General features: G+C 41.5%; 1 protein-coding gene across 15 annotated transcripts in view; it reads right to left on the bottom strand.

The window, feature by feature from the left end:
- The window catches only part of LOC100995596 (transducin-like enhancer protein 4), a 155,641-nt gene extending 139,894 nt beyond the window's left edge, over window positions 1-15,747 (bottom strand). For 10 of the 15 annotated variants that reach the window (XM_034967520.3, XM_063593984.1, XM_034967534.3 and 7 more), the window contains exons 1-4: window positions 13,318-15,747; window positions 12,365-12,462; window positions 11,219-11,282; window positions 9,982-10,026 (exon numbers count right to left, since the gene is read on the bottom strand). In XM_034967520.3, the coding sequence (XP_034823411.1) occupies window positions 9,982-10,026; window positions 11,219-11,282; window positions 12,365-12,462; window positions 13,318-13,362 (252 nt within the window). In that variant the 5' untranslated portion in view covers window positions 13,363-15,747. Of the gene's footprint in view, window positions 1-9,981; window positions 10,027-11,218; window positions 11,283-12,364; window positions 12,463-12,782; window positions 12,979-13,317 lie in introns of those variants that run through there. The other 5 variants (XM_034967529.3, XM_063593986.1, XM_034967526.3 and 2 more) reach the window with 2 other exon arrangements.
- Between the last annotated feature and the right edge of the window lie 11,583 nt (window positions 15,748-27,330).

Here is a 27,330-nt window from a genome sequence, read left to right as displayed (position 1 = left end):
CTGACCTTATGATCCACCCACCTCAGCCTCCCAAAGTGCTGGGATTACAGGTGTAAGCCACGTGCCCAGCCTAAGTTTTCTAATATATGCCAAAGGAAAAGTACAAAAACTAATCACTTTAAAGACATACTGATATATTTTATGTTATATATACTTTTATATTACATGTTTTATGAAAATTGCTCTACTTCTGTGTCAACATTACTTTAGCCTGAACGCTGGCCATAAGAGAATCAGTGAATTGTAAACCACCTACTAATTAAGTGAAGAACTTTGTCATCTAACATCTGCGTCTCACTGTGTTCATCCACAGGACGGGGGGAATGCTTTATTATTGGGGTTTACATGAAAAAAAGGATGAGAAAGTACCTTATAAAAAATAAAGTATTAATAGTATATAAATATACATTTCTACTCCTAGGCACATTGGGTAACTTTGGATTTTAAAAATTCTGAAAATAAGTGCTAAAAGAGACTTTCTAAGACTGAAAAAAAAAATTCAATTTCTGTTCACTGGGTCACAGCAACAAACCAAACTGAAATGGTCATTTTAACCAAAAGAGCTAAAAGAGATCTGGGCGTTCACTTACACCCTAAGTTAAAGATGAGAAAAGCATGGCCCTTAAAGGTACGGTACTCAGCAATATCACAAAGCTGGTGACTAGCAAGGCCAGAACTAGAATCTGAGGCTCCGGAATCAGTCAAGCATTTGGGGGAAGGTAGTAAGTATGCTGATGGTGGAGTATTCCAAACATATCAACTGGAATAAGGCAGAAATATCTATCATACCAGCGTTCTGACCTTGAGTCAAACCCAAGATCTGTTTTACCGGCTAGCTGATTTCAAGCAAGCTATTTAAGCTCTCTGTGTCTCAGCCCCAACATACGTAAAATGGAAATAATACTACTACTATAATCTCATAAGATTGTTGTAAGAATAAGTGAAATATTATCGACACGATAAGCAATCTAAAATTGCTTACTGTTATGATTACTATTCTTTCAACAACGTTATACTATCTCTACTAATAAAAAAAATTAAGACATTTTCAAAATTCCTTGTCCCTTGAAAAGAACTAAAAGCTTGCATTTTTTACTGATTTGCAGGGAAGTTAGCTAAACACACAATATAGTCAAGATCGATATTGCTCCACATTCATTCAAACCACAGGTACACAGACCTATTAATAGTAAAAGAATTATTCAGATAAACACTGACTAGTGATACAGTGACGTTCAAACTGAATTTTAAATTCTGTTTGGAATGATTCATGTTTTCATCTTTAAAAAGGCAGACTCAACATACTAAAATACATATATTCTACTTTAGCTATACTAACTTGTTCCTCAAAGGCACAGCAAGTTCGGTTGCTTTTGCTTCCTCTTTCCAAGTGTCACTTTTCTACAAACTAGTAGACAACACAGACCTAAGTATGCCTGAGATTCAGTATTTGTTATCTATCTTGCAACCTAATATACCCTTAAAAATATTAAATCACACATATTCTTGGCTAGCTCTAACTGCTATTCTCTCATTCACCAAATATTTTATTGCGCACCAGCATCTACTATGCGATAGGCACAGGGCTCAACACCGGGTACACAGCAGTAAACAATAAAAGCTCCTGTTTTCATGGAGCTTACAATCTAGCATGAGAGAGAGACAGGAAATAAACAGGTAAGTATCTAACACAGTGTGTTTGCATGGTACAGTTCAGGAATGCCAGATAGCCAGTTTTATGAAGCACTTTTCTAAAAGTGGACCTTGGCTTTATATTTCAATATTGCTGATCCTAGACTCCCTTTGGGCAGGGCAGAGGCAATGAGAGGGTAGAGGGGAGGGGAGGGAGGAGCTGTCCTCAAACACAAACACAGATCAGATCTCTCACTAGAGATGACGGTGTAACACTCTCGGACTGCCAGTAGCATCACTATGCTCCTCATGTTGCAGAAAGCCAAACACATCATAGAAACAAGCATGTTATTTGCTGTTTGGAAACAGCATGGTCAGCGAAGGGAGCCCTGGAAGGGAAGTCAAGAAACCTACTATTTCCTCTTCTGCCAGTGACTCTCACTATGCAACCTCAGGCGCATTCGCTGACCTGCGTGAACTCTGGTATCTCCACCCCCGTGCTGATCCTCCCTGACTGTGACACTGGGCTAGTCTCTTAAGCCCTTAAGCCTCAGTGTCATCTATTAAAGGAGGCCAGTAGAATGACACTGCTTGGCAAACTGTTGGGTACTCCACTGACAGAAGCTATTTAAATAAATACATGGATCCAAGCTTGCTACCTGCTTCACAGAACATAAGGAACATTAAAGGGAACATATAAAATGCCTTAAGCTCTCTGTAAAGAAAGGGTGTTACAGAGTACTAGTGCTTATAATTTCTACTATGACTATTCTTTCCAGTTATATTTTCTTGCAGTTTCAAATTCAATAACCAAAATCATCCACAGACCTTCAGAAACAGAATACATAGTTCGAAAATAAGGACAGAACCCGAATTACAATAATAATAATAATGAGTTAAATAAGCCTGCTAAGAAATCAAAAAGCCAATATCCCCCCTCCTCCTTCCCCAACCTCTCACTTTGCCTAGATTGCTGCAAGCAACAGGGCCCTGCAGAGGTCCCAAGCACACCACAGCCAGCCCAGGTTGGGGATAGAGTATTGTCTTGCACCGGGAGAGAAGTTATCCTTTCATTCCATGAAACTCAGAAGCTGCCTCTACCATACAATTCTTGAAATGTGTGTGGGCAAATCCTCAAAAGAGATGACAGTGCGATCCACTCACCAGAGGACAGAGTACCTAAGGGGTATCCCAGAGTATTTCTCTTCTGCTTATTTGATGAACCAGCTAAGAAAATCCACACCCTGCCCATGTGTCACCCCTGGATGGAATAAGGGTTACACGTGCAGCTCTCCAGGGATAAGTTTTGGGTCAATGATATAGAAATAGCAACAGCCTGGCATAAATGCTGGGTAAGTTCCAATGAAAAGAGAGAGGGTATATAGATTTGTGGTGATGAATGCCAGCTAAATCCCTCTCCATAGATAGAAAACAACTACCACTGAGAGCTATTACTAAGGCAAAGACAAAACAGCTCTAACTCTTGCTTCTGACTAAAACTTCTGAGGCCCTTCCTCTTTAGAGTAATAATTTCATAAACTGTTCGCAGTATACTTACTTTGAACAAGTCCTAAGCCTTGCAAACTGCCATTATCAGTGTAAATACTCCATTGCTCATGCGTAAATGTGCTGCCCCCCTGCTTCTCTCCAACAGCCCAGCTTACAAAACTGGTAATAACTTAGCTAGTATAGGACCACTGAATCTACCACCATTGCTGGAACGCTGGAGTCGTTTTAAGAGGGTGTGTAGAGGGATCAAGAAAGTGCCTTCTAGAACTCACATCCCTGTCCCTCTTTTCTCTAGCCACCAAATACATTATTGCTGTCCAGAAGTGGTAAACCAAACCATCGAATCACATCAAAGGCAAAAAAAAAAAAAAAAAGCCACATTAAAAACAAACACAAATAACTTATAAATGCATTTTTTAAACATTTAATTCCCAACTGGTTTCCTCTACCTATCTTATAACACAAGAAAAAAAAGAAGAAATAAAAAAGATGTATTCTAGGAAAGCAAAGATTAAATGAAGAATGTGAAGAACAATGGGCTGGTGCCTGTACTGTCTCCTTCACCAGTGCTGCAACAGCACCTAGAGATGTAGCTCATTAGTCCGGTCCATCATTCCTACACAGCTCAAAGTGATATATACCTAGATACAAAGAACTTTGCCCATCAAAATAATAAATACAAATAAATAATATCCAGCAGGGATTAAGGGGCAGTGAAAAGGAACTATCCTTTTGTTTGAATGCTGCAAAGAAATTATTTTAACAGTAAAAGCAAAACATCTGCCTTCATTTAAAACTGAGTTGTGTGATTTCCTCCATCTACGAACCTCTTTCTAAACTACAAAGAGGCTACAAAACATCACATTTTCCCCTCCCAGCTTCCCCCTTCAAAAGCCCACAAGATGGTGATTAACAAACAGCCCCTTGTCCGTAGGCACTCTCATAAGCCACAGGAAAAGATAAAAGTTAAAGAGAAGAACAAGTTTGTAAACAAATGAGAAATAGGTTGCCTAGGGAGGAAGCAAATTCCATCTTGATAAGCAAGCAGCTTTCCTAGCCCATATGTGGGAGATTCCGAGTGAAAGCAACCTCACCCTCTCACCCACTGAAAGCAGTCTGGAAGCAGAGGGCAGGCTGAGCCATCCATGGACTCTAGGCAGTTGCAGAGAATCCCCCAACTCAAGAGGTTCTGCGTATGAGCCTAAAGTTCAGGGACTCTCTATTTCAGGAATGAACTGGGGCCTGAATCTCTAACCCATAGCAAACCCATCTCCCAGGAGATATCCTCCCACGTAAATTTATTTGAAGTCCTGAATCCACCAAGTATTAGCTGTATCACCTTGTGCAGAGCTGACCCTGTTTAATCAACTTTTGATTGGATATAATCCCTGTCTTAGGATCATTATGAGAACTAACGATAAGAATTTTGGCAGTGTGCCCAGACCAGTGGTAAGCGCAAGCCAGATATATAATAAATGTTTACTTCTATTGAAAGGAAATTCCAATTTCACTCAAGAATCACTGCCTTACGTGAAAAATCCAGATATCCTCCTATGGTATCTCTAGAAAGACAAAAGAATCCATCATGGGAGAAGGAAAAAGGGAACTCCCCACAGTATTCGGAAAACACGCACCCTAAAACATACACACACCATAACAGGTTAAATTTCATCCTCCAGATCTGCTTCCCGTGCAGGTGCTGTAATAAGTAAAAGGACAGGTCACTGGGTCCTGCCCAAGGTGCTTCCACTTACTTATCAACTGCCCTAATACTAGACCTTCTGAAGGGTTTTGGGAAAAAATCTAATTTAAAACCTACACTCATTTAGATTTACTAAACAGGAGTAAATGAAGTTGGCCTCCTATTTTAAAATGCCCAAATGAGAGGTAAAGGGGAAAAAACACCACGAATACCCTTCACTCCGTTAACATTAATTGTGGAATATTATCAGCGTGTAAATAATCTTAAATTAGAAAAGGTGGCTTTAAACCTTAATGAAAACCAAAAACACAAGAACCCTTCCCACCCCCACACACATAGTCTTATAATTGTATCTGAAGTTTATGCAGACATCAAAATTTCACTTGTCATCTTTAAGATTTTATAATCTAGTAGTATCTACCCACTATTCAGGCCCTCTAGATTGTTATTTCCTAATATTTATGAAGCAAGATAAAGTTCTGTCAGCAAAATCTTCATTTATTAGTTACTTTCAGCTAGAACACCCCATCTTCCATGATAGTTCACTCTCATTATTATACAAGAGTTCAATTATACCTATCTCTGAAAAAAAAAAAAAAGGCACTGGGTAAGAATATAACAGACACATTTGTGCCTCCATACTAAAACACCTACTCCTCCATCTACTCTTCTAAATCTAAAAGTACACAATAAGACAGAAGATGTGCAAAAAACTGGCAAGGTTGAAAAAAAAAGTTATCATAAGGGAAATGTGGTCTAAAATGAACTTTCAACAAACTCCATAGCAAGCAGTGTCCCCAAATAAATTTACTGCACCCTAGATTCAAGTACACTCAAGGCTAGAATGTCATGCCAGTCATATATTACTTCAATCTCAATAAATCTCTTCTTACTCTCCAAATCCTAGCTGCTTTCTAAAATAGTTCACTAAAAAACACCAACCTAATTAACAACAGCTTCCTCTGCAACAGTGGCCTTGATTTCACTTATTTACACATTAACTGCATCCTGCTTTTGGCCAATCCAGTCTATTCTCTGTACCATGCCGAGCCTTTTATCTGCCCTGGACAGCATTTTCTCCAGCAGATGAAGTAGATGCCGATTGATTTGCTGTCGAGCATGGTAAATTAATAGCAACAAATTGCTGAGGGCCCGTCTCGCTGCTCCACCATGCTTCGGCAGTTTTGCTTTATTTGCTCCATGATGGGCAGCAGTCGGCCTCTTCAAGTCAATTTCTTCTTAACAACCTGCAATACTTTTCAATGGTGAAAATAGAGCTGTTCCTTGTAAGTCAGAAATCAATATCTTATTGCCCTTAGAAAATGCTAAACAAGCAGTATTGGCAATCCACTTGGTACTAGAGGGTATCAGATATAATGCAAATCCATACTGCTTCCCTCCTTGTAGTTATTACAGTTTGCTAAAAGGTTCCTAATGTCATTTATCATCATTTACCATCGACCAAAGAGGCTATGATTATGATATCCTATCAGTTGGCAAGGCCCTTTCATTTCTATTCAATTAATATTTTAGCAGCACTCAAATGGTTGTGGCCCAAGTCTCGTAATAAAATTTACATGGCTTTAAGTGAAACAGGAGTTTTCTTGCTTTGATTAAATATACATATATATATACACACACACACACACACACAAATACACACACATATAAAAATACACACATAAAACATACATAAATGCCCAGTACTTACTTTCAGATTCTATGTGTTTTAGATTTCTAAAATTTCCTGATGATTACTAAAATTCAAATGAAGAGGCTTTCACATTGTAGAATACTAACTATAAGGAAGTCATAGATGTTCTCATGCTCCCCTTTTCAAAAGATGGTATGTTCATCTCCATTTATAGTTCCTATAGGTTGAATTCACATACCTACTGTTCCTAATCTATATCCAATACTCACTTTTTAGAAGGGTAACCACTGCTGTCAGAGTCCATCAGTGAGGACTTCTTTAATGACAGCATTACAGGTGAAAGATGGGAACAAGCAGCATTTAGTAATGCTATCAACTCCAGGCATCACCCCACTGTGCCATTTAGAAGCCACCAACTCATTTAGAAGCCACACTGTATTTACAAAGAAGAACAATCAGCAAAAAAACTTAACAACTAAACCCTGGGTCAGCTGTCTCATACAAAACAAAAAACAAAAACCATACACTTAGGGAAATCCTTAGGGAATAAGGGCCTATGTTCTTTCATTTTTAAAAATTCCATTTTGAAGACGTCACACGAAAACATGTGCCATTTCTAACCATGTCCTATTTGTCATCTTCACTTTTATGCTAGAACTTGAGACAATGGCACAGCATTAATTCCCATTATAGCCTAGAATACTTCATCCTGTTTTTTTTTTTTGCTTCATCTGCTTAGCTCTATCAATCCTAAAGATTACCAGAAATTTAGATTCATATTTTATGTTCCAATTCCATGTCATGTCACCAAGTTCCCCTTTAAAAAAAAAAAAAAATCCACTAATTCTACCAGACTAATGCTATTTACTCAGTTACCAAAATTTAAATTAATTATGTTCTCAAACATAATTGTTAAAAATTGGCAACATTATGCAGGCTTAATTAAGATTAAATCCAATTTACTAAATGTACTTTAATTGGTACTAATTACATTAGCTTTCATTTCAGAATGACAAATTCCCCATAGGTTTCATTTTATAGTTCTCTATCAGAATCAACACAGGGGGACTGATGATGAGCACCACATAGAAAGGGTAGGAGGGAGAACACCGACCTCCACCCTGTTTGTCTTTGCTTCATACTTTTATCTTTTTATCAGTTTGCTAAGTCACAGAGCCATGACTGCATCACAACCACCATTTTCTGTTCCAATGAAAAATTTCTCTAAAAATAAATATTCTGTGGCTAGCAGCAGCCAAGAAGAACAGGAACGTTAACCAAAAAATACACAAAGGTTTCAAATATCAGGGCCACCAATTACTAGGGTACTTCCAAGGGCTCCCGGGACTCCTACTGTTGAACCCTTCGAGACACAAATCTAATAAGTGAATAAACCTAACCCGATCTTGAGAACTAGGCCCAATTATGCCGCAGGGCAACTTCCCTGCATTATTGCTGCTTTCCATTACAAGAGTATCCAGCGAGTACATCTGGAAGAGAGGCTAAGAGGAACTAAGGCTGCCTGCCTAGGAAAACAAATAAAGACAGATATGCCTCTATGCTTAAGGGGGAGAAAGAAAGAAAATATAATAAGTAGGTGGTTTGCAGGGCTGTCTGTATTTCATAATGTGATAAACTGCCCTCAGGATTCTTGATATGATTGAATTTAAAAGGAAACGAAAAAAAGGGAAAATGTACTGCTCTCAATTTTAAATGGATGGCATTTGAGGCTAGCTGGACAAGAAGATGACAGAATTATAGCAGTATAAAATGTGTAAAATTAAGGGATTTCACATACCCCCTCGAAAAAGAAATACATACAGCCAAATACAAGCTATGTGCCTCTTAGAAATGTAGACGGTACAAGGAGACCTGGAAACTAAGTGGTTAGGGTAAACAAGATACAGAAGGAGAAATAAAGGGACTAAATTAATCATCTGGTCCAATCTTTAAAAAGACACTAATTAATTTTGGGGAGTGGGGTGCAGACAAAAAAAGAGACATACACAAGATCCAGACCTCAAAGGAGATGTAATGGGATAATTAACAAACAATATCTCTCATGTAATTTATTCCTGTAAGGTAGAACTAAGAGAAGTCCATCCACAAGATTGAACAGATTTTGTTTAAGCAGAAGATATTTACGTTACTAATCTAAACAGAAATGACAAAGATGCCAAAATAAGAATTTAATTTCAACAGGCCATTCAAACTATACTATAATGCTAATATTGACATAACCAAATAGCATACAAAGTAAAACAGTATCTGAAATTAAAAGTCCTCAATGTAAGCAACGTCTCATTTTTTTCCAACTTTTTGTTTTCAAATACTATTCATCAGATTGCCTTTATTGTCTAACAGCCATCTTTTAAAGATCTACTATCTGGGATGTTCTGAGCATGTAGAAAATAACTATACCCAAAAAGGAATCCATAAATAGTGAAGGCCTAATAGTATGTGCTCATTTCATATTTTCTCAACTTAGAAAGTAATGACATCCACCTTGACCATAAATAGGAAATGAAAAGCAGTAAGTTTTCCCTTGTCTTTTTCCCAGCAGGCAAACACATACACACCTATTCTGAAATGGCTGATGAGACCTGAAGTGCTTCCACTAGGAGATCACTAAAAATAAATGCTTCCTAGAGGAATTACTATCGCCAAACAATATTTATATATATATATATGTATGTATATATATTTGTGTGTGTATATATATAGATAGATAGATATACCCGCTATTATTCTTCTGTCTAGGAAATTTAAGCCAAACCATTTTATTCAGTCTCCTGCACAAAAAGAAGACTGTTTGAGTCGTATCTCTCAGTGCTTTCTGACTAATCATTTTTTTTTTTGCTACTGAACTAATTGCTAGATTTCAAGACCCAATGTTGAACCTTATCACATCCTCCTATCAGGCTCATTTACTCTGTACAAATTTTGGAAGTAACGGTTATAGTTCTTGGTAAGACCCAACTAAGTAGCCTCAGGGGACCAGTACAAGGATTTTACATCAATCTCTTTTGTAGCTCCACAGATTTCATTTTCATCCTCCCAGCTCACCCTCTATCCATTCTTTCACATCAAGCCAACGAAGGCGCCACACAATTTAATTTTACTGTTTAATATTTTCCAAGAAAAGCTCTTTCACAAGACAAGTTTGCAATGCCCAAAATACATAAAGCAACTCTTTCAGAAGAATAACAAGAGGATTTTAAAATTTAGCATCCTGCTTTTGAAAGTGTACAGAGTTTAATATGTATTCAGACTTTTTAAAATAACATTTTTTAATTATAAAAATTAGGATAATATGAAAGAAAGATGGGGAGCCGCACATGAAAAAACATTTTCTTCACTACCCAGACTTCTAAATACAGGTAGCCACAACGGCTTGCAGAATAAAACTGCAAAACATACAATTTTCTTTTCATAGTGTACCAGTATTACTGTCATTTAAAATGGTTATAAAGAAATAACTTACCTGCTTGTGCATTTCTATATTCAACCCATAGGACATTTCATAATACTGTCAAAGAAGGAAAAGCAATTAAATGCATGACTTTCATCAAACAATCTCCCTAGTTTGTTCAAAATGCCCCAAGTAAATCTGAAACAAACATAAAAGCCTCACCTAAACCAGTATCTTCATATAACCTATGCCAATAAATCAAGAGCCCATCACTATCTTTAACCACCTTAAGACACAAATTCTAAGAGAAAACACACAAAACTAAGAAAAATTAAATTCAAACACAGCATTCTTAACATCTCCAGTTTCTTTATACATCCCAAGCAGATGCATCAAAAAAGTCTGATGAAAATTTGGTATCCTACGGACTCTTAATTCCTAAGCACAGCAGGCAAGTTAACAGCAAAGAATGTCTTATACAAACGCTGATGTTTTGAAAGGAAGGTTGGAAAAGGTGATGCTACTTAGAGTTTGATTTCTGATTTGTTAGTGTACTGCTCATATTCACACATTCAAAGCAAAAAAGCTAGATAGAAAAATAAATGAGTGGGTTATTCTGGAGCTTTCTTGGACAATCAAAAATATGCTTCATAATACTTCTGTAAAAGCAGATCTGGTTTTTGAACGTGTAGTATAACTGGCATAGAAATTCTGGCAGAACACATCAGTTATACAGGAGACTACAACATTCCTCAAACCAATATAACACTACAGAAATTGAAAACATACAAATATTAATGTAATAGTAACATAAAGAGAAAAAAATTTGAAAAATGGTCTGCTGTCTTTCCTTATCCATCACTCCTTTTCAGAGAAATAAAACATTATTTTTTAATAATGTCTTTAATAATAAGACATTTATAATGTTAACAGCATACAGAAAAACTGGCAAAAATTGTTTGGAGCAAGAGCAATAAAACAACAAAGAAAGCCACTAACACAAAAACATTTTTGCTTGTGACAAAACAAACAAGGTTTTGTTTTGTTTTTTTTCGATCTGTAAAAACAAAGCACAGAAAATTATACCCCATGTGGCTGAACTTTCTGAAAATTCCAATCAAAGCCAGCTGTCAAAGGCAAGTTATAACAGCCTAGAATTACAGGTTGCTAATAGACATATTCCCACAACTTCAACTGCACTGGCAGGGTGACTGTGATCTATCTTGCAGCCCCCAGCAATTTAAACATATTCTTGTTTTTGGTATTCCAAACTAATAGGCACTTTGAATCTGTGACATGGTTTTCTTACCATGACATAATGCCGCTGCATCTCTGTCTTCTCACTGGCGAGTTTCTCACATTCCAGCTTCAGACTGTTCAAGACATAAGATACTCTAAGTACAATGATCTTAACTTACATCCTTCAACTCTTAAACGCATATTCTAAATCTCACCTACAAACACCTAAATCAACAATCTTAAATAAATACCCCCATCATTATGGAAAGGGAAGGGGAAAGGGGTGATTGGAACCAGTCTGGACTTGCCCCTTCAATAAGGATCATATATGTGGTTTTTTGTTTTTGGGATTTTTTTTAAATTAAGTTTTAAGGAAACAAATCCTCTAATCAGTTTAATTCAGGAACTTCCTCCAGAATTGAATATTCACTTAATAAAACAAACACGAAAATAAACTTCAATAATGACTGCACATACAAGCACAAATAAGTCCTCCAAAACGTCACAAGGGAATTTCTTTAATGTTCTACAAAGAGATTAATGAAAATATGAATCAAGCATGTCTTATGAATGATATCTTGTTTTTTTCCCTCCAAAACACACAGACAAGTTGAATACCACCACCCAGGGGCAAAGTGTCAATCGGGTTCAGTGGTTTGTTTTGGTTCTTGCATTTATGAAATAAGAATTAGGCATCATTAAAAAGCCAGCTAAAGAAAAATGTCTCAAAGGCACCCTAAGTCTAAAAATCGTCTATAAGATGAAAACAATTTTTTTTTTTAGCATAAAAGTAATGAAATCGCTCACTCCGACTTCCCTGGGCTCTCAGCTCTTCAGTGGAATGGCAGAAAAAAGTGAGAAGGAATCAAGTCCGGAGTAATAAAGAACCAAGGATGTCAAAAGGCCCCAGAATCTTCCCAACCTTTCATTCTCCCGGCCCCAATAAATCAATATGGAAAGTTTGGCCTCAGCGTTTTCCAAGTCTCCCCAGTTTCGATTGTTCTGCCTTCTTTTTATTTACGGTAGAAGAAATGTTTAATTTATTTACACCTGCCTAAGGAAGGAGGCCTTGATTTGCCCTTTCTGCCCACCGAGAAAAAAAAAAATACCTTTGTGACGCCCCCACAAAAAAGGAGGAGGGTAAGTGTTTGTGTGTATTTGTCGGGGAGACAAGAGCTAAGCAAACAGAAGGATCAGCTAAAGTCAATATCGTTACCTGTGGTATTGAGCCTGTAAAAACTGAAACTCTTCCTTAATCCGATCACAGGATTCGGAAATTGTAAATTTAAAGGGTTGAGCAGGCTGATGCGGTGCCTGAAGAACAACAATAAAATATTTAATTAGCCCACATCACAGGCGAAACAGGGAGACGGAGAAAACATACCATGCGGCGTTAGCGGGGGGTGAGGGTCATCGCGCACGCAGGCAAAAAGAGAGATTAAAACTCTCCTCCCGCAACCCTCCTCGCGCCCAACAGCCCAGGCAGAGGCTGGTTTCGAGGTGGTCCTGGGGCCCCGCATACTCCCGCCCGCAGGCCCCCGCGCCCCGGACCCCGAGGGTTCGAGTCCCGTCTCCCCTCCCCGGCCAAAGACAGGCACCCAGGGACCCGCGCGCCGCGCCCACTCCCTCCTCACCCGGAATCGAAACTGGCCCGTCGGGGGGACCCGCGCCATGGCGTCGGGCTGCGGTCAGGCCGGGGGAGGAGGGAGGCGGCCGCCACCCTCTCGGCTCGTTCGTTCGCCCGCTCGCCCCGGGGGCCCGCGGCGCGAGGGGCCGGCGCCCCGCACTTCCAAACCGCAGCCAGCCCAGCAGCGCCGCTGCCGAGGGCGCCCTCCCCGCCCGGGCGCGGAGTCGCGCCTCCTTCATCGCTCGCCACCCCCCCTCGAGGAGTCGCGGCGCGGGGACCGCAAACGGCTCGGCGCGGCTTCCAGGGGCTTCAAAGACAACAATAAGAAAATGGCTACAACTCAATTGCCTCTCCGCACCCCCTCCGAGGGCCACCGCGCCGGGGGGTGGGGGTGATGGCGGGCGGGCTGCTCCCGGCGCGGGGCGCCGATTTCGGGCGGCTCTCCACGCCCCTCCGGCCAAAAGACACAACTCGGTGCGCAGGGGGCGACGCGGGGAATCCCCCAGCACCCGGCGAGCCCGCGCCCCGCCGCCCGCACTCACCGGGTGTCTGGTCTGCGGGTACATCTTGCTCAGGTCGCGAATCATCCAAGCCGATTTAGTTGGCTGCGCTCGGCAGAGGCGCGCGGCTCATTGGCTTTAATGACCCCGAAGAGGAGGCGGCCGCGGCAGCGGAGGCGGCCGGCTCGGTCTGAGGGGCGGCTCGGGCGGTCCCGGCCCCCGCCGGGTCTCGCGTGACACGGGCGGCAGGAACGCGCGGCGGCGGCTGGGTGCCGGCTGCCGGGCCGCTCCGCATTCCCCGCGGGCGTCACTGGCCCGCCGCGGGCATTGTCCGGCGCGCGTCTCCCAAGGCAACGCTCCGACGTTCGCTCCGCCGAGGCGCACCCGCCGAGCCCGGCGCCGCGGCCGCCGCTCACCCGGCCGGGAAAGTGCGGGCTCCGCGCCCCACCGCCCGCCGGCAGCTCCTCTCGCTCGCTCTGCGTCCCACTCCAAACTTTTTTTATTTGTCTTTTAATTGGTTGTTATTCCTCCGAATGAATGATCTTTCTTCTTCCCTAAAAGCAAACACAAACTCCTTTGGTTCGGAAGAGGTCTCGGCGGTGCTTTTTGGTTTCTCTGGAGATTTTTTTCACTTCACAGCAACGATCTTTTAAAAGGCACCTTTTAGCTTCTTTTACCACATCTCATTTCCTTATTTTTCTTCCTTCCTGTTTTCTTGTCTTTTTTTTAACCCCAAATTGAAGGGGATTATAAAAATAAAAGAGTGAAACGCTTGCGGCTTTTTTTTTTAATTCTCTCTCCTTTCAAACTCTGCGAACACCACCTCAAAATAATATACAAGTGTGTGAGAAAGGGGGAAGAAAGCAGCCAACAACCCAAACACCCGCTCAGCACAGCTCTAACAACACGCTCTGTGTAGGTGACTTCTTTGACCAAATTTAGCAGCAGCTAATCATTAACATTCTGATACATATTCACAATCTTCCGCGGGGCGGCCGCGCAGCATCCCGGGAGATGTAGTCCGCTCCGGGCGACCCTGCCTGAGAATACGGCCAGATTGACTACAATCACCGGCCCGCCATGCGAGCGCTCTGGCGAGCTCTCCAAGCGGCCCGCCCACCCCCGTTGCGGTAGGCGTCTCCAGCAACCAATCAGAGGTGGCTGAACATTAATCGCCGTTCTGTGTTAGTGCCCATCATTTCACTGCTGACAAATGGCAAGCCAGCGGGGAGGAGCCAACCCAGCTGAAACCCACGTGGGGGCCGGGCGTCGCCTGTAGCTCCGACCAATTAACGAAGAGGAATGAGGTTGGCGGAGGCGGGGCGGAGATGGCCCGCCCAAGGCGGAGCTTCGCCTTGGCTGACGTTCCTTAGCGCGAGCGTTCGAACCGGGAAAACATTTGTTCAGCTGTCAATCAAAGTAACGTGGGGCTGGGAGAATCGGCGGCTGCTGCTGTTGCTGCTGCCCTGGCTGCATCTTCAGAATTAGGTGTTGGTGGTGGTGGTGGTGGTGGTGGTGGTGGCGGCAAAATAAAGAGGGTGGAGGGAGCGGTGAGCCTGAGGGCTGGTCAAAAGATCTTCTTCCGAGTCTCGTCCTCCCGCCCACCCGTCTCCCAACCCAGACACCTTCGGCCCCTCGCTCCGCAGCCGCGCCAGGAATGCGGACTAATTAGGGTCCAATGTCTCCTTAAAGAGACAAGCTCGGCCTTGTGTGACGCGCCGAAACCCCTGTTGAGACAAGAGGGGGAGGATCACGCTGATCTTACTTCGTTCGGTTCACATCAATTTTACGCGCCGCTGGAGCCGGCATAATTTTCCGTGTGAACGCGGACTCGGTCCCCGTTCTTGTTTAGAGCCAGAAATGGAGTCGCGAGATGCTGGCTGGGGCCGGGGCCGCGGGGTGGGCGTGGAGCTCGTCCCTCCAAGCCCCGCGGGGGCTGTGATTGCCATTTAGTTCCGAAACAGGCCTCCCTCCCTCCACCCCCGGAGGCACTCGGAGAGAAAGCGCATCCCGACGCTCCATCGGGGGTCGCGGGGGGCAGTAACCGTGGGGGCTCCGGGTGGGGCTGAAGATCCGGGAATCAGAGACGCTGGACCTCCAAAGAAACTTTGCCGACTGGGCCACGTGAACCCCGCACACGGTCGGTACTGAACAGAGCAGGCCGACGGGGCACGGGTAGAAAACGCCCCTGCGCGCCCTGGGACGTTCCCTCCCCCAGATCAGTACCAAGACTGCGCCTCTTTTTCCCGCTCTTTGGAGAAGCGAGTCAAGTTTATCCCCGTTAAAAACAGAGCAGGGTGCCACGCGGGCCCGAGAGATGGCGGAAAGGTGGGGGTGGCCCCAGGGGCAGATGCTGGAGGAGGAGAGAAAGGGGCAGCCATGGCTGAGGTGGGGCACCCCTAGGGAGGGGCCTGGGAAATGGGGGCGGCACCCGTCAGTGCGCCTTTCCATCCTTAGTCCGTGTCCAGCTGGAGGCAGCGCCCCAGTTCAAGGGGAGGCTGCTGAGGCTCGCAGTCTTTCCTAGCGAGCGTCTAATCTTGGGGACAGGGAAAAAATTCGGAAAAAGTCGAGAAGAGTGTTGGCTAATGTAACAGGCTGGGTTTTAGACGTTTATTTCTATGCGTGCTTGCCTACTGTAACTTGACCTGTTGGCTGAGATGGTGCCGCCGGTTCGGCGTTAGTGGAAAACTATTCTTCTTAATGATATCCCTTTCCTCAGTGGATGACTCGGTGACTTAATGTCCAACCTAGCACGTTCTGTGAACCTCCTTCCGTTCTGGCCACTGTAGTGAGCTGGTGCAAAGGAAGGCTATGGTGGTCTTCACCTGCCTCTAATTTCATACTAAAAACCCAGAGCCAAAGTTCACAGAATGTTTCAATTCGGCAAATATTTTCGCCTCCATCCCCAAAATAAGAGGACAGAGAACTCCTTTTGACAGTTTTCTGAACCTCTGCTGTTCCATACCTAGCCACACGTGACTGTTAAGCACTTGAAATGTGTCCAATTTAAAATGAGATGTGCTGTAAGTACACATATATGTGGCATTTTGAAAAAATTAATGTGAAAAAACTGCAGCTCAATAATTTATAATTATGTCAAAATTGTGATATTTTGAATAACTCAGTTAAAAATATTAGTAAAATTAATTTTGTCTGTTTCTATTTATTTATTGTATTGATGGGGGTCTTCTTGTGTTGCCTAGGCCGGCCTCAAACTCTGAAGCTCAAGCTATCCTCCTGCCTGAGTCTCCAGTGTTGTTGGGACTGCAGGCATACACTTTTTTTTTTTTTTTTTTTTGAGACAGAGTTTCGCTCTTGTTGCCCAGGCTGGAGTGCAATGGCACGATCTCGGCTCACCGCAACCTCCGCCTCCTGGGTTCAAGTGATTCTCCTGCCTCAGCCTCCCGAGTAGCTAGGATTACAGGCATGCGCCACCACACCCAGCTAATTTTTTGTATTTTTAGTAGAGACGGGGTTTCTCCATGTTGGTCAGGCTGGTCTTGAACTCCTGACCTCAGGTGATCTGTCCGCCTCGGCCTCCCAAAGTGCTTGGATTACAGGCGTGAGCCACCGTGCCCAGCCTCTTTTTACTTTTTTAACTTTGTTCCTAGAAGATTTTAAATTATGAGGCTTACATATTTCCATTAGACAGCCCTGCCCTGAAACCTTCCCAAGAATCAAAAGTGAGAAGACTTTAGTGATACAATTTGCACACGAGGACAGCGAAGTTTCTAAGAACACCAGCAACAACCATGTTTTATTCTAAGGTTGGTTAGTTGCTTGCTCCCACTAGAGCTTTTCAATGGTTTGTGAAATCACCCACAGTGCCTCTGTAGGAAGTTCCATGTTCTCTATTTTAGCCAGAATGTTAGCAAGTTCCATGAGAACAGGGACCTGGTTGTGTTCACAGTTGCACTCCAAACGCCCCAAATTATGTCTGCCATCACTGTCTGGTAGTTGGTGCTCAGTAAATATTTGTTGATGGCATTAATGAATGAATACCTCATTGCATCCTTATAGAAAGTTTCCACATCATTTGGGTCATATTTATTGAAATTCTGTGCAGTTTTCTCTCAGGACAGGAAACGAGAATTCTAAGAATAGAACCCGAAGAACTATTGAAAGGGTCAGTGGACAAAGAGGAAACTTTGCTCTGTTAGGAAATATCAAATCACTTATAGCAAGGATCTTTCCCCTAATCTCTCTCGATGGTTTGTGTCAACAGAAAAGTGGCTAGAGAAATCAAGATGTTTCTTTATTTTTTAAGTTCTGTATTAAAATATAGCCCTTGGATGTGTTTCACATTTTGGCCACGTGGCAGAGCTATGTAACTCACCTCAATGTCTCAGAAAGATGCAAATGCAGCAACTGGCGGCCCAGCCCTAGCCGTAACACAGACTGTAAGTGGGGCTCATGGCCACTTTTTCTCCTTTTCTCTGCTGTGCTTCTCTCATCGCACTTCTCGCTAACAGTTGAGCCAAGCTATGATGTTATCTGGAGGCCTGTCTTATCCCTACCACAGAGTGGGGGGCAGGTGGGGTGTTCCAGAGTTTTCATGTGGGAGGCACTTGGCAGCAACTTTCATGTTAAAAGCTAGGCCTGAAAGCTCCAATCTTGAAGTGACATATGCCAAGCATGCTTTTCACTTCAGTTAGATGTAAATCATTTATTTGTTACTTCACCAAATATTTATTAAACCTACTATGTGCCAGAATATGGGGATTTCACAATAAAAGTGGCTATTATTAATATGTTGCCTCTTAGCTCCAAATTCATCCTCATTGCCTGCCTAGTGAAACTGAATCTGAGCCCTTTAAATATTTTCCAGCTGTTAAAAAAGCTAGGTCAATAGAAGGCGCTGGAGAGACATTGCAGGAGGAAAGGGTTTGGTTTCCTGGTTCCTGGCTCTGGTTGCATACTGGGCAGGTTCCTACAGCACAGGTAGCAAGCAGCAGCACCCAGCAGCCAGCAGCTTCCTCCAGAAGCCCCTTAGGTGGCTTTGGAGCAAGTGCCTTTAATGAGTCACCTCCCTCAGCAGCTTTCCTTGGAACCCCAGAGAATGGATTTCCAACGAGTTCTGGAATGTGGATTTCTAGCAAGTTCCAGAAGGCAGAATTCTAGCAGGGCTCTCCTGCTATTCAGAAAGTTACAACTGTGCCCTCTCCAGCAAAGTCTGGATCTCAGCCAGCCCTAAGAGTGTGTCTGGGTCTTGGAGGAGCTCTTTTTGAGATGCTGTATCTCAGCCCTAGGGTTAGTAAGTAGCTGTTCCTTATATCTCTATTTCTGTATTATTTAGAGCTCTCTTTACCTCTTACCAATCTCCCTTTGATCCAATTCCCTGTTATAGGTAATAATTTTTTATATTGAACTTTCCTTGTTGAAATTACTGTTTTTCTCTCTTGATCGGATCCCGATTGATACAGTAAACAACATAAGCAAAGTGTCTTTCTTGCTGGTGCTTACATTCTGATGGGGGGAGATAGTCAAACAGTTGCATAATATGAAGGAGTGACAGGAGTAGTAGAACTAGTTCAGATGGGAGTTCGTAGAAGCCTTCTTGGAGGAGGTGACATTTAAGCAGAAGCCTGAATGCCTAGAAAGAGTCAGCCAAAGCAAAAATCACTGAGAAGCAAATTTCAGGTGGATTCAAAAGCCTCATTTGAGGAAGTGTTGGTGAATGTGAGCATTTTTTAAAGACTGGTACATGCTAGACACAGAGTAATATAAGATTAGGTCATGGCTACATCACTAGGTTCTGGTCACATTGAACTTCTTATGCCTAATAAAAGCTTTCATTTTCTACTCTGATTATAATAGCCATTGTGGAGGGAGAAAGGCTCGTAAGCAGGGAGTGACAAGATCATTACAAATATCAACTTGGTATAAGGTGCCCACGTTCATACTTGACCTAAGATTAAGAAAGTACCCTTTGCTTTGGGAGGCCGAGGCGGGCGGATCACGAGGTCAGGAGATCGAGACCATCCTGGCTAACACGGTGAAACCCCGTCTCTACTAAAAATACAAAAAATTAGCCGGGCGTGGTAGCGGGCGCCTGTAGTCCCAGCTACTCGGGAGGCTGAGGCAGGAGAATGGCGTGAACCCGGGAGGCGGAGCTTGCAGTGAGCCGAGATCGCGCCACTGCACTCCAGCCTGGGCGACAGAGCGAGACTCCGTCTCAAAAAAAAAAAAAAAAAAAAAAAAAAAAAAAAAAAAAAAAAAGAAAGTACCCTTTGTCATATTAAAGAATTATCAATTGTTTTTAATTGGGGGCAGCTGATAAAGAGTACAGAAGCACATACGCTGCCCTTCCCACACACATCCTTTGGTACTGCCACTACCTCACCCCCACTAATGAGTGATGGGTCCATTTTAATTTGGAAAGAGGATGCCTATGCAAGTTTGAATGTCAAGCTCTGCATTGAATATATAGCTAGAACAGCAATGATCGTAGAGAATCAAGGACATGCACATCCATTTCTAGATCTGCAATTGACTTGCTCAAAAACCATCCTCCCATCTATGTTAAGATAGAGAGAACTGGACAGAAAACTCATTATTGAAAAAGATTCAGGACATCAATGCTAAAGAGAGTGACAAATTTCTTAACTTGTCTGGTTAGGCAGAGGTTTGTTGCCAGCTGCCTCAATGTTTAGTGGTGAAGACTGCCAAGCCATCTTTGTGTTGGGATGTCCCTTCTTATCTTGATGGATAAAAGGAATGTAGGTACCCGTTGCCTTTTTGTGGGGAGGGAACTTGGCTTGGGAGTGCAGTGGACAAATTTGCATAGGTACTAAGGAGGCTTCTGGGACAAAATAACTGTCCTTATTGAAACGCTACATTATTTGAATGCTTTGAGATTATCCCTAATTAAGTCTGCAGGCAAGAAGGAGCACTGAAGCTTTCTCTTCCCTCGCAGAGATTATGGTGCAGACACAGTGGTGTATGTGGGAGGGGCTATCTAGAACTCACCTGAAGTCAACAGGAGAATGGACCAGTGACCCAAATTCACTAGCTGCAATACAGAGGCAGGAAGTATGGCTCTTTCTCATTCGGAAATAACTCTTTATTGAAGATACAAATCTCCTTTTGGATTAGACATCCTGGCATTAATGGGGTGCTTCGGGATAAATAGCTGAGTGTGTGAGGAAGATAAGGCTGCATAGCACTTTTATAGTCACACCTTATGTCAACAATGGAGCTGAGGGAGACCCTGACTTCTTGCTAGTCTGAACAGTTGTCTTGAATAGTTAAAAAGAGCTGTGAACTTATTTATACTCTATAACAGAGATCATATCTAAGAAATACAGTACTAAAAATGACTCCCTTACTTGAGGAACGCTCACATTGTCTTTAATTTTCTAGAATCTAGGAGGGATCTTTAACAGCTGCTTCTGTTTCATTCCCCTGCCTTTAAGCAAACAAGATATTATTATCCCCACTTTAAAGATTAATCAACTGAGGCTCAGAAATAAGTCACTTGCCCAAGGTTGTATGGCTTGTAAGTACTGAAGCAGAGATCAGAACTCTTGTCTCCTACCTCCTGATTTAATACCTTGCATAAACCTGAATTCCACAAATGAGTATTCAATTAAAGTATGTAATTTGAGCACTATCCAACTCACCTGCCTGGTTTACTCCTTTTCAAGCAGATGTTTTATTGCAAAAATGGGGGCAGAAGGTGAATCAGGGAGATGACTGTGTTGCAGCTGCCACTGTGCAAAGGCTGAAACTGAGAATTACCATGGCTGCAGGAAGCATGGCTCACTCCCTTCAGCCTCCGACCTCAGAGTGTCTGAAGGCTCAGTAAGGAAGTTCCAAAGAGATGCACAGTGCTGAAGCCCTAGTCCTTTTACTTTCAACTAACAGCAGGGTTCACACCTATGCAGCTGCTCTTGCCGTGCCTTTCCACAGGCTCCCACTCTGGCTAACTATCACAACAGCCTATAGGGCAGACATTACAGGAGAAAATCTGCGCATTTCCTTTCTGAAATGAGTGGTGCGGGAATGGGGTAGGTGTAGGAAAGTGTAACTAAACATCTTACTGCTTTGTACAAGAAAATAATTCATAAGGGTCTAGTATTATTTTTGTTTATTTATTTTTTGAGATGGGGTCTCACTCTGTTTGCTCAGGCTGGAGTCCAGTGGCGCGATCTCAGCTCACCGCAACCTCCACCTCCCTGGCTCAAGCGATTTTCCCATCTCAGCTTCCCAGATAGCTGGGACTGCAGGTGCAGGCCACCACACCTGGCTAATTTTTTGTATTTTTGGCAGAGATGAGATTTCACCATGTTGCCCATGCTGGTCTCTAACTCCTGAGCTCAAGCCATCTAACCACCTCAGCCTCCCAAAGCTCTGGTATTACAGACATGAGCCACCACGCTTGGCTGGAAAGTCTAGTATTATTTTCATTAGAACTGGGGGTCAATTCACGGTCTACCATGATCTGGCTAACTTTGGGTAACCCCTTTAACCTTTCTGGTCTCATCTATGTTGTGTTTTATCCTTAAGGGAGGTAAGTATGATCTCTAAACCCCTTTCCCCTAAATGCAAACATTTGCTGCTCTAAAAAATGTTGTATTTTATCATCTCAGAGTTGGTCATATGGAATGGATTTTGAATTAGGATCATCTGCTGAGGTTGATTATATTTTCCTTACCCCTTTTTAATACTTCTGAAAAAATTATCTCCTGCAATGAAGATTATTTGGGGGAAAGTGGCTGCAGATGCATTTGTTGAAAATTGATTAGTTGTCTCATAAAATGATCTAAACTGTAAGGAACTATATTCTTAATGCTACTATGTAGGCTCCTACTGCTATAATTCAATTCAGGACTTGTCCTCAATATTATGTAGCCCGGAACAATTCTGGTAAATCACATGACTTCCTTTAATAGCAATCCTTGTAAAATAGTGTGAGTGAGCCATCATTCACAGTGTAATATCTAGTCCAGTGCACTACTACTTTTCAAAAAGACAATGATATTCTGAGAAATTTTCATTCATGGGGACACCCTCTGCTTCTGCTCCTTGCTTTTATATAGAACAAAATTTGAATGCTTTTATTATAGGTTTTTATTAAATATGTCTGCAAGAAAGACCATTTGATACCTTATTTTTGTATGAACCCCGAGTGTTTACATAGTGTTGTTACATATTATTACCTCTGGTACTATGTAAAGGTACCAGCAGAGAAGCAGAATGGGTATTATAATCCCCATTTTACAGATTAGGAAACTAGGTTCACAGAAACCAATGGCCTCTTGAAGATTATACAAGTAGTAAAGCAAACAAGTTGGGAATCAAACTTGACTTTTCAAATTCCACTTTTTTTCTATTCTACTAGAGCTGACTTTTTTTTTTAGACAAAGTCTCCCTTTGTCACCCAGGCTGGCATGCAATGGTGGGATCTCAGCTGCAACCTCTGCCTCCCAGGTTCAAGCAATTTTCGTGTCTCAGCCACCTGAGTAGCTGGGATTACAGGCGTGACCACCAGGCCTGGCTAACTTTTATATCTTTGATAGAGATGGGGTTTTGCTATGTTGACCAGGCTGGTCTAGAACTCCTGACCTCAAGTGATCCACCTGCCTCAGCCTCCCAAAGTGCTGGGATTACAGGTGAGAGCCAGGGCGCCCAGCCTAGAGCTGCCTTTTAATGCCTTACAATGATTATTATGTTTTGTGCTTTACAAAGTGCTTCCACATGCCTTTTCCTTCCTTCCAAAACCTTGTTGGATGGGGAGAGCAGGGGGTGGTGTGACCATCTTAAAAATTTGAAAACTGTAATTCGGAGAAAAGTGACTGGCCTGGCTCAGAGTTGGTGTGTATGTATCAATACAGGTACACACCAACTCTACAATCTAAGTGTGTATGTATAGAAAGGTGTTATCAGTATAACCCATATGTCAGGAAATGGATGCCCTCATCTCCAGCCTCTGCTGGATTCCTTGTTTTTATAGCTTTAGACAAGAATGACTCACCATCAACCCAAGTACAATAAGAAGTTCAACATCCTTCTCAGTAGCTCCAGGGATTGCTGTGGGAGTACCTCTGTTTCTCTGTCATTTCTTGTTTCTGATGAAAGCTTGATCTCCCTTCTATGCCCCCTGCTCATCTGTCCATTTTCCACACCAGACTACCCTTTGGGACATCCTGTACTCTTCTGAAGTACCGTGACCCAAGCCATGTGTGAATGCCTTTACTGAAGTTTTGGGGGATGGAGGGAGTTAATGAGTCAGACGGGCACACACTGAAAGTGGAATATCAACCATCCCCATCCCTTGGTTATATCTGCCCCTTTGAAATGCTCAGTAGCAGAGGCCACTCAGTCACCATTCAGTCTAGCAATTCTCCTTCCCTCATCTACTCTCACCTCATAGAAAATCTATGATTAGCATGATTGGCATACTTTTCCCCAGTACAGCTGCTACTGTGTAGTGTTTTTATAGCTTAGGGTAGATTTCTGAATCTGACTAATTTTTGCAACATCTATATGAAAGAGAGAAATGCAAAAATAACTCTCCATTCCCAATTTGTAATCCAGACTGAGGCACCTTTTATAATTTTTCCAGTGAGAAATTAAAGAGAAATTACAGTTTTTAAAAGGAAAGTCATTCTGAAAATAATCTTATAATCTCCAGGAATGACTTTCATCAAGGACTTAAAAGCAATAAAGAACTTTTTCCTTTATAAGGTTAAGAAATTTGGTCCTTATGCTTTCTTGAAACAGTTTATTTTTAAATCCTTAGAGGAACTTATATTCTTTGAAATTTTTAACGTGATTAATCATTGGGAAAATTATTTATTATGATCGCAATTTTCGTATATAAATATATTTTCATAAGACATTGAAAATGTGAACGAATTGTCAGATATTTATTGCAAATTAAATTTGGAAACATTTTTATAACATTTACATTGCTGGCCAGCAATCCTTCTCTAACAACTTGCTCTGAAAACAGTAAACATGTGAATCATGTTGTAAAAATTAGATTCAGAGATCTCCTCTAACTTATAAAAACTATAATAATGGCCGGGTGCGGTGGCTTACACCTGTAATCCCAGCACTTTGGGAGGCCGAGGCAGGCAGATCATGAGATCAGGAGATGGAGACCATCCTGGCTAACATGGTGAAACCCCATCTTTCCTAAAAATACAAACAATTAGCCGGGCATGCTGGTGGACGCCTGTGGTCCCAGCTACTCGGGAGGCTGAGGTAGGAGAATGGCGTGAACCTGGGAGGCAGAGCTTGCAGTGAGCCGAGATCGCACCACTGCACTCCAGCCTGGGTGACAGAGGGAGACTCTATCTGAAAAAATAAATAAATAAATAAATAAAACTATAATAACAACTGTACTGGGCAAAAAGTATGGTTAACTGTACATTTTCTATCAGTTCTAGAGCAGGATGTTTAAAATACCTGAACACAACCACATTTAACACTTAGCTTTTGAAAATTTGAGAGAACTTTAGATTTTTGATGAATGAGGGATGTTAGTCACATACATTTTTGAATTATTTATGCAGTGCTTAGGAAAATGTATAATCAAAGTTGCATCAAAGTAAGTTTAATTAAATTTTTATTATCTGTAAAGCTACTGCATACACAACTAGAACTTTACTAATTATTAAAACCAAATATACACAAAGTCATAGCTTAGGGAGGAAGAATTGGCAAATAGAGTACTAACTAGTAATTCAACTGAATATTTAAATATATAAAGGGATGTATAATTTTGTTTTTGATATTATAAATATAAAGACTTAGAGTGCTGGAAAGGCTCTAATATGAATCTTGCCTCACTAAGCTCTCTTATATCCTGGAAAGGACTTATATTTATTCCACAGCTAGGTTCCGTAATCAACCCCATTGGTAGCTAACATTTATTGAGTGTGCCACACATCCTAATATAAATGATTGAATACAATCCCATAATCTCCATCTCATCTTCTTTTTAAAGGTGAATCCATGGAGCCTCAGGTTCCCTAACTTGTCTAAGTTCAGCCAACCAGCAAATTCAAACCCAGGACTTTTTTTCCTCTGGAAGGGTTTGTTTTGTTTGCTGTTTTCCAAGCTGCCTTCACATCAGAAAGAAATAAGATATTTAGATACATAATTTTGATATGAAATGTGTTTTGCTTTCTTCATTTTGTTTTCAGGGAATAAGTTGTGGTTAATAATATATTTTATACATCTATGTTGCGAGATCTTTAGAAGAATGTTGATGTGAATTAGTAAGTCAACAAAATGGTTGCTAAATTTATATTTCCTCCATTGAACAAGGTTAAATTCTAATTCATTTGGAATTGTTTTCATGTTCTGATGAATAATCAAATGGCCTATTCTTTAAGACCACCTTTTTACTTTTAATTCTCAGCAGAGAAATAATCATTAAAATTAGTGTTTAAAATATAGAACTAGGAAACATACTTAAATAACTTTCCAAAGCCTATAGTTAACATGATACCCTGGGAACTTAGAAATAGTTTAAGTTTCAGGCATGGTAACACGCAAAAAATATTCAATCATAAAGGAAGTTATCTTGACTAGCAGACACACACACACGCACACACACACACACACACACACACACACACACACAGCCCTGTGTGTCAGCAATTGATTTCGTAGATAATTTCCTGTCCACTGATGACTGCCCCCAAATCTTTCTTTAAGGGCAAGGGAAAACTGAGAGTACTTAATAATATAGCTTAATTAGCTGTATTTCTTATATTTACACTAATAATGTTCTGATATACTTGTTTTGATAAGATTAGAAAACAAGCAAAGCTAGAACAAGGCACTATATTGTTTGAGAAGATCTTTGATACATTTTAGCTTCACTGTTCCATAAAGATTCTTTTTTCTCAGTAGGCTTCACTTGAGATAGTCTAATATAAAAAAGAATATAATATTCATAACTTTTTTTTTGCTAACAAACTTAGATTTATGAGAGACAAACATCAGAGATATCAAAATTTCATGTCAGAGTTGAGAACAGAAATAAGCCGAATTCAACTGTTTGTTTTCTGAAGCCCTGCTGAATACATTGTCTGGATTGTACCACAGAATGCTGAAAGCAAAACACGGGTGGGTCTATCAAACAATCCCTGACTCTGTTTATAACAACTGAAGCTGTGCCTTTCATATCGGAGTCCCATCAGAAAGGGCAGGGGGGAGGAAGAGATAAGCTCATCAGTGAAATAGTATCGTTTAACAACAACCAGTTACTTCCTGCAATCAAAACCATGCTAGCATGTGGCTTGTTCAAATAAAAATTACTGGACTGGAGCCAAACAAGGAAAAAGTAATTGATAATGTGGTTTTTCAGAAACCATCCATCCATCAAATGTGTCAGTCCTTCATAATACTTTATTTCCCTTCTGAACAAAGATCTTTAAAATTCATTGTGTGCACTTAAAAACAAAGTGTCCTTGTGCTGGTTTATAAAGATTCTCTTTTAGTTTGGGTTTGTTTTGTTATTTGATTACATTCCCTCCCATCCTGCATTTTTTTTCTCCCAGATAGTTGCTGGAAATTTCTGCCATTCTTAAACAAAGCATCTTTGTGCTGTATCAGCTTGCATTTTCCTTGGATTGTGTTTGGATGATGCCTTTTCACTGACTTCAGCACTGGAGTATTGTAGCCATAGCCTTAGTAAGTAGAGTGTAACAAACAGATTCACTAGCCCTTTTTGTGTGTTGCATCCTATTAATCGTTGGTGAGAAACACTTCTTGGAGTAAGGCACAGGGCCTATTACAAATAGAAGAAAAAACGGGTGAGGAAATATTGGATCATACTTGCAACTAGAGAAAGCCATTAATAGTCATCATAAAAAGAAATGTCCCCCTTCTAGTAATTCCTCCAATACATACGACAATCTTATAACTAAAACTTTTTATTTATTATAGGATTCTAAAGACCAGTTTGCAAAACTGATAGTACGTTAGCTCACCAGCGGTTTCCAAAAGCAACATCTATAAAGTAAATTTCAGCAACATTCACTCATTTCTCCTCTTTATGACTTCCATATTAAAGCTGGGCTTACTAGAGATTTG

This window comes from Pan paniscus, chromosome 11, assembly GCF_029289425.2.
Source record: "Pan paniscus chromosome 11, NHGRI_mPanPan1-v2.0_pri, whole genome shotgun sequence".
Classification (NCBI taxonomy): domain Eukaryota; kingdom Metazoa; phylum Chordata; class Mammalia; order Primates; family Hominidae; genus Pan; species Pan paniscus.
This window is presented reverse-complemented; position numbering and strand designations above follow the sequence as displayed.